The sequence below is a fragment of the Etheostoma cragini genome, chromosome 11 (assembly GCF_013103735.1).
Source record: "Etheostoma cragini isolate CJK2018 chromosome 11, CSU_Ecrag_1.0, whole genome shotgun sequence".
Classification (NCBI taxonomy): Eukaryota; Metazoa; Chordata; class Actinopteri; order Perciformes; family Percidae; genus Etheostoma; species Etheostoma cragini.
Genome location: NC_048417.1, coordinates 4,799,097 through 4,806,252, shown reverse-complemented (window position 1 = coordinate 4,806,252; position 7,156 = coordinate 4,799,097). Strand labels below are relative to the sequence as shown.

The window sequence follows — 7,156 nt, the reverse complement described above, 5'->3', positions numbered from 1 at the left end:
GTCCCTACTATTACATGGACTATGGACTGTCTGATGTATCAGAGCTCTATGCACTTTATTTAATGGACTAACATGATCATACTGCATTATGTGTTGTATGTCTTTTTTATGCACTGCTATAAAGGAAAAGCCCTTTAATGACTGCACTACTCATTAGATGTAATAACTGCATTTTGTTGTACTGGTTGTCCCTACTTGTGCAAGGAAAATAAAGTACAATCTAATCTAATCTAATAAATGCAAAATCACAAAGGTTAGCCACTATTTGACTGTTATACTGACTGTATGAATATAGATAGATATCCTATATTGTAGACCCTCAAACTTATAAACACTAAAATAAAGTAACAAAACTGCATGCCTTACTATAAATTGGTATTTTTAAAGTTCATTAATCTCCATTACACGTTTTCATTAACTCCTTTTTTTTATTTTTATTCTAAGTCAATTTGTTATCCTTTGGCTCTTGATATATACAGTAATGAAATGTATTAATTAAAAAATTTTTTTTACAATAAAGATGTTTAAAAGTAATAAGAGCTCAAATAAATACACCAGGAATTACATATACTAGCTTTAACTCACAGCAAGATTCTTTGCTTTATGGAGAAATAAGTACCAAGAAATCTGGCAAGGTCTCACAAAGGTTTCCTCTTAAATCTTGCTAAAAAGACAACAGAGATATTTTTAGACTTGATATTGAATATTCTTGCACTTTCTTTGAACTGGAAGAAGAAACAACCTGTCATTTATTTTATCATTTTGTATACCAGAAAAACAGCCCAAACCTCAATGTGTCATCAAGTACTGAACTGTACTGTACCTTGTTCGAGTCAGTCTACTTAGGCCTACATTACTTGAGTGTTTCCATGTAACGTTGTAGCTAATATTGTACCTTTTTCTTCACTACATTTGTCAGCCTTAGTTACTTAGATTACAATTTTCATCCCTCTCTGTCCAGTAAAACCAAATGCATTTTACTGCCCAACTTTTAAGTTTTGATACTTTAGGTCCATTTGCTGATAAACACTTTAATAACTTTAATTACTATAGTAACGTTCTGAGTGCAGGACTGCATTTTCACAGTGAGGTGGGATCTTCTCCCGTTTCTGATACACACAAATAAACTAAATCAAACTAATAGGTACATTATGTATTTAGCATTAGTGACCCAAAATAATATCTGAAAGATCACACAGTGGGGCGGGCGTGTGAATGTGCGTGTGTAACCTTAAATAGTCTATACTGAAGGTAACACAGGGCAACAGACAAGAAACATGAACCCGCATCTCGTGACATTCCTGCGAAACACAAACGTCAGTAATGTTAGGTGACGAACTACAGGACTGGCCAATAGAAAACGCTCAGTGGGGTGCCAGTCAGCCAATGGCAGTCTGACATTCGCAGATTGCGTTGGCGTTAGGGGGCGGGACATTGCTGCTTGTCTTTTCAGCCTGGAGAGAAAGCCGTCAAAGACAGAAAAGATGGCGAGAGGTAGTTGTAGCCTGAGAAAAGTGGCTGAGTGTATGAAAAAGATACCTTCGACCTCCAGCCGGGAAATACAAACTAGGAACCACGTAAGGTAAAGTTTTTGATCTTGTAAATCTCGACTGAAACAGTAAAGTGATAGTATAAGGGACATCTCTGACAATAACTTTAGTTAGCTAACGTAAAGTAGCATTAGCACCACAGACTGTATCATATAGAGTCTGGTTAGCACCAAAGATATTCACTTACAAAGTTGTTGAGTAGTAACGTTAACGTCGTTGGCTTTAACTTGTCTTAACTACTTTTTTGTCCTTCATTTGCACCCTTTAGGGGTATAACATGACCAGTACACTGTCCTTTGCTCTTAGCTAGCTAAGTCCCAGTTTCTCAAACAACTCTCCATATCTGCACCCGTCCACATGCAGACACTTGCATGGACTTGGCACTTTAAGGTCAGTTCCATGTGTCAGCTGTAGCACATTCATGTAGTAGTGAAAGGGCTTTCTTTTAAGAGACCAGCAGGCCAGTAACGAAACAGAAATTCAAAGAAGCACAGAACACGTTTGATTGGTTTAGGCTAATGATGACATTGGGATTGTCACATCACATGAAGTGGTAACGTAACATCTAAATGCATGCCCTGCTTGCTGTGCCAGGGACATTGTGGAACAGGCTGCCAAAGGCACCATGGACAAATCAAAGTGTGTGATATCTCCCTCAGTGGTGATCAGTCACAGTGACCCTGCAGGACCTGAGTTGGATGGTCAAAGCTTCTGTGGAGGTTACAAGATAGTTTTTTTCCCATCTAGGTTTAACTTAGTCTTCCCATTCATGGTGTCAGATAGGATGAAACTCAGGGCCATTGTTCACTTGATCCCACTGTTTCCCTACTAATCAGTGTAGCATTGATGTGGAAAAGGGGATAGTACTGGCAACTAATTGTTATGTTGATGAGGGATTAGTGAAGAAATAGAGAGATTGCAAATCCCACAGGGAGGCCTGCAAGAATTACCAATTTATTTGTCTCAGAAATAATTGCGATTAACAATATAATTGGTTAGTGAAATAATGTTTTTGATAATTCATTTGACATGACAGCTAAAGACATGAAAGGGGAGATCTGGGGAATGGCATGCAGCAAAGGGCGGCAGGTCGGAGTCAAACCCGCGGCCTGCTGCGTCGAGGAGTAAACATCTATCAGTAAAAGTAAACCTCTATAAGGTGTGGTTTACTTCGTAGAATGTGAACCTGAGTATCTGGGTAACATAACATTTACATATGGCACTACTAAACTTTAATTTGCTTGAAAAAGTTAAAAATAGGATGCCCGGATAGCTCAGTAGGTAGAGCAGGCACACTATTTATAACTTTTTCAAGCAAATTAAAGTTTAGGAGTGTCATTTATCAACGTTATGTTGTCCAGATACGCATGTTCACATTCTACGAAGTAAACCACGCCTTATCATAAAACATTGTATTTTTTTGCTTAAATTAACAAAAAATGAAAATAGCACATTTATATCGTCAATTAAAAACAGCTTTAATTAAAAGAGCCTTAATGGTAAACAAAAAAACAGATTGTGTTTCATCGGGCTAACTACATTACCTAAACACATGTAAAGGTGATTCGGTGGATTAACGTCCGAAAACCGACTAGACTTGCAACTGCGGGCGGGGCTTCCTCTGGTACGAATCATAGGCTAGCTTGTGTTACTAATTTCAAGTATATTCAATTAAGTAGTACACCAATCAGAATCAGAAAATCTCTACATTTTAGATGCTAGACCAAGAAAATGTTTGGCTATTTTGTGTTGTAGGTCTCCAAAGCTGAAGTTGGTGCCCTTGACTTTGTTCCCGTTTTATGTACAGGCATCTGTGAGCCATTAAGTTTTGACTTGTCATTAATGACAAATTCTTGGCAAGTGTTCAGAATGTTTTCCATGTAAAGTATCCTGCTCTCCAGGAATGGACGCTTACGTTGCATCTTATTGCTTTTGTTCATGACTTGCAGGTATTATTAGGCTAATTAGCACCGGGCCTTTTTGTTGATGTAGATCATGATAAATCAACGTTCTCTGGCGAGTTTCCTGTCACATGTAGTCATCTGAGTCCAGAAAGCAACAAGAAGAGGAAGAAGAAGTAGAAGAAGAACAGACTTCTAAAAGCAATAGTGGTACCATCACAACAGAATCAAGAGTGTGTGGGCTCTGTCTTGTCCATTTTCTTTACCCAGTTTGTGTGAATTTTGTGCTCAGATACCTGTCATCATGTGGGATCCTGATGACTCGTCTACCTCCCCTGCTGGGTGGAGCGATACCAGGGCGTGGCATGGTGTTACCAGCCCGCAGCTTCTTCAACCTGGCGGATTCCTTCTCCAAGAGGAAAGAGTACTCTGAGAGACGCATCATCGGGTGAGTCAGTGTTCATGCGATGAAGTGAGAGTTTGTTTTTAAGAGCGTTGTTCTATTATATCATCTTTTCTTTCCTACCTTGGCCTTTCATGAGACACAATCAGCACATATTTTGGTTTACTTTGAGCTCAAAATGTCCTTGTTACGTTAATAACAATAGTCTCAATACACTTTACAGAAATCAACAAGCACATTACATCTTATTAATGTGTAAAGTTAAAAATTTGTGCCTTCGTGAATCCTATTTGTTTTAATGCCAGTGCCTTATCTGAGGTTCTACGTATGCGTTTCTGTATGACGCACTAAATGTCCTCCTGTGTTCCATAGAGAGGTCATAATCACTAAATCTGGTTGTATAAATAGAGACAGGCTGCTGCAGCCATTTCCCCTAAGCTGGAGTTAATACAACAGCAGTGTGGGAGACCGTCTCAGTCACTGCATTTTTTTATATTTATTTATCAGGATGCCTGTTCTTCTTCTCTGTTATATTGGCGTTTGGCATAACAACTGTTGCCTATAGCATCAGGTGTGTGAAACATGGAGGCCTCTATAACAAAGGACACCCCAAAGACCATCAATCACACATTACTCTCCTCACTAAAGTTTGTACACAAGCTCAAAACACAGGCCTACTTGACTTAAATTGGTTGACACGTTACTGGAGCACACAACTTTTATAACTAATTTAAGTTAGTGTGTTAAAACCAATGGACGACTACAACATAAATCGATAGCACATTGTGGAAGTTGGCAAAATATATTACATGCGTGCGTGAAATCTCTATATTTAGGAAAACTTTCTAACCATTCAACACATGTGGTTGTTTGTCGGGCATGTTTCTGTATGTCAGTTGTCAAGGTGTCACCACCTGGGAGACTCTGTTCGCAAAATCTAGCCCCAGTTTCCCACCTCTGATTCCCACAGGAAGGGACGTGAACAATGACGTTTTCACTCAGTCGCGAGTCCTGTACTGTGCAGGGCTTGTTAAGTGTGTTTATTGGGACAGTGTCTGAGCTTGACCTGCTTCCTGTCGTGCAGACTTGATGGCTCTTTCCCTCTCCATACTTGACTTTTCAGGCATTCCATGCAGGAGATATATGAGGTGGTGGCCGGAGTGGAGAACTACTGCGTCTTTGTTCCCTGGTGTAAGAAGTCGGATGTGGTGTTCAAGCGAGCCGGATTCTGCAAGGCCAAGTTAGGCGTGGGCTTCCCACCTGTGATGGAAAACTACACCTCTCTTGTTACTTCAGTACGCCCCCACCTGGTCAAGGTAAGGTACTGTTTGCTAAATGCAAGACTGCATTCTTACCCTAAACTTATCTTCTTTTTTCTGTGGGGCTCATAACGTGGGGTAGACCTGGCCTACCACTTGGGGAACACAGCACGAGCACATATGGCCAAAACAAACATGCTAAATAAACATATAGGTTTATTTTTAAAGCTGATTTTAAATTACATTGTAACAATTTAACAATTCACCCTCATGATATTCAATCGGGGCACGGCTCTCTTGGAACGCAATAGACGGTGGCGGGATGCCCTGGCGCTTCCTCTACCACTACGTCTTGTTTGACCTACTGTCTGTTGAGATGCCTCGAATAAGTGTTTCAACTCGGATTCCCAAAACTCTTATCTACGCCCCACAAATGTTGAGCAAATGAGGGAACGCCGGAGAGCTTCAAAACCTGCTGTCGGTTATCAGCAGACAACAAGATAACAAGTTTAGCGGAGTCAGTAGTTGTATTAGGAGATCCAAAGCAGTTTGAAAATACTAGCAGTATAGTTGTAAACAGTGTGAATTTGGGGGGGGGGGGGGGGGGGGGGGGGGGGGGGGGGGGTTTAAGAGGTGAAAGGTGTGAGGCCAGGAGAGATTAAATTCCATAAGCCTCAGTGAAGAGGGATGTTTTACGCTGGGTTTTAAAGGTTATAGTAGAGGAGGCAGCGCGAATCGCAAGAGGAAGCTTGTTCCAGAGCGATGGTGCACTGACATAGAAGGCTCTGTCACCAAATGTCCGGAGCCTGGAATTAGGGACAGCAAGCAGGTCCTTGTCAGAGGACCGCAGGGACCGGGACTGAGTGTATGGGTGGAGCAGATCTGTTAGGTAAAATCAGATAGTACCTATTAGATTAGAAATTTGTAAAGTTTTCCCCTCATTTTCTTTCAAACTAATTGCAAAAAGTGTGTGTGTGTGTTCTGTTGCTTGTCAGGCGTCCTGTTCAGATGGTAGTCTGTTCAACCACTTGGAGACGGTTTGGCGTTTCAGCCCTGGCCTCCCGGGATATCCTCGCACCTGCACTGTGGATTTTTCCGTAAGTAGACGCCGACTGTGGCAGTCAAACATATGCTCAAACATTTTAAAAAGGGGCACAGATTGTGGTTTAGCCTTTGCTCTGTTTGCTAGATCATGTGTTCTTCCACATGTCTGAGCTTGAGTTGTATTTCCAATTGGACCAGTTAAAAACTCTGAGACTACTGTACTGCAGTTCAGCAGTTAACTTTCTCCTCTCCTCAGATCTCCTTCGAGTTTCGCTCCCTCCTCCACTCCCATTTAGCCCACGTCTTCTTCGATGAGGTGGTGAAGCAAATGGTTTCGGCGTTTGAGCGTCGTGCTTCCAGTTTATACGGCGCTGAGACGGACATCCCTCGCGAGCTCATGTTCCACGAGGTTCACAGCACGTAGTGCTGCACAAACACCGATACACAAACAAACGGCCAGTGCTGATGTCGGAGAGAAAGATAAGAGAGGCGTGTAGACAGGCTACCTTGTTCTAACTGAAAACTGCAGTGCCTTTCTCACAGCAATGACAAAGTCTCTCTTTTTTTTTTTTTTTCTATATATATATATATATATACACCATTTAACTGATGTGGATCCACTAGCTCATTTTCATGTTGGTGCTAAAAAAAAAAAGGACTTGATTTCAACTGAACAAGCTGTGCCTGGTTGTGAAACTTGAGTTCACAGGTTAAAGTGAGTGTGTTTGGCCTAGCAGGGCAGCCGTTCGTAGTTGGTTCAAGCAGAGTACGTCTTCCCATCTGTGAACAATAGCTTATCTCAATAGTTAACTACACTGCTTCAACTGCCGTCTTTGCGACCACAGCTGCTTTAGGAAGACCCTTTACAAGCACACGTCTTCCAAAAAAAAAAGATTTCAGGATGTGTAGTAGATGATATTGGAAATCACCTGCGTCAGAATACACACAGCAAATAAGACAACAATGCAGATGAGGCTGTGCAAGAGTTTCCCTCATTTC

The 7,156-nt window shown here is 41.2% G+C and overlaps 1 protein-coding gene across 1 annotated transcript; it reads left to right on the top strand.

Annotated features, from left to right (window-relative positions):
• Positions 1 to 1,439: 1,439 nt before the first annotated feature.
• On the top strand, positions 1,440 to 6,675 carry coq10b (coenzyme Q10B). Its single transcript, XM_034885908.1, has 5 exons — positions 1,440 to 1,582; positions 3,744 to 3,899; positions 4,978 to 5,170; positions 6,109 to 6,210; positions 6,414 to 6,675. Exons 1-5 carry the CDS (start codon positions 1,485 to 1,487, stop codon positions 6,579 to 6,581), a joined length of 717 nt encoding a protein of 238 aa, XP_034741799.1. The 5' UTR covers positions 1,440 to 1,484; the 3' UTR covers positions 6,582 to 6,675.
• Positions 6,676 to 7,156: the final 481 nt, after the last annotated feature.

Coding starts and splice junctions, on each gene's coding strand:
- coq10b (XM_034885908.1), top strand. CDS start 1,485: ATGGCGAGAGGTAGTTGTAGCCTGAGAAAAGTGGCTGAGTGTATGAAA. Junction 3,900..4,977: donor TCTGAGAGACGCATCATCGG/GTGAGTCAGTGT, acceptor TTGACTTTTCAG/GCATTCCATGCAGGAGATAT. Junction 5,171..6,108: donor TACGCCCCCACCTGGTCAAG/GTAAGGTACTGT, acceptor GTTGCTTGTCAG/GCGTCCTGTTCAGATGGTAG.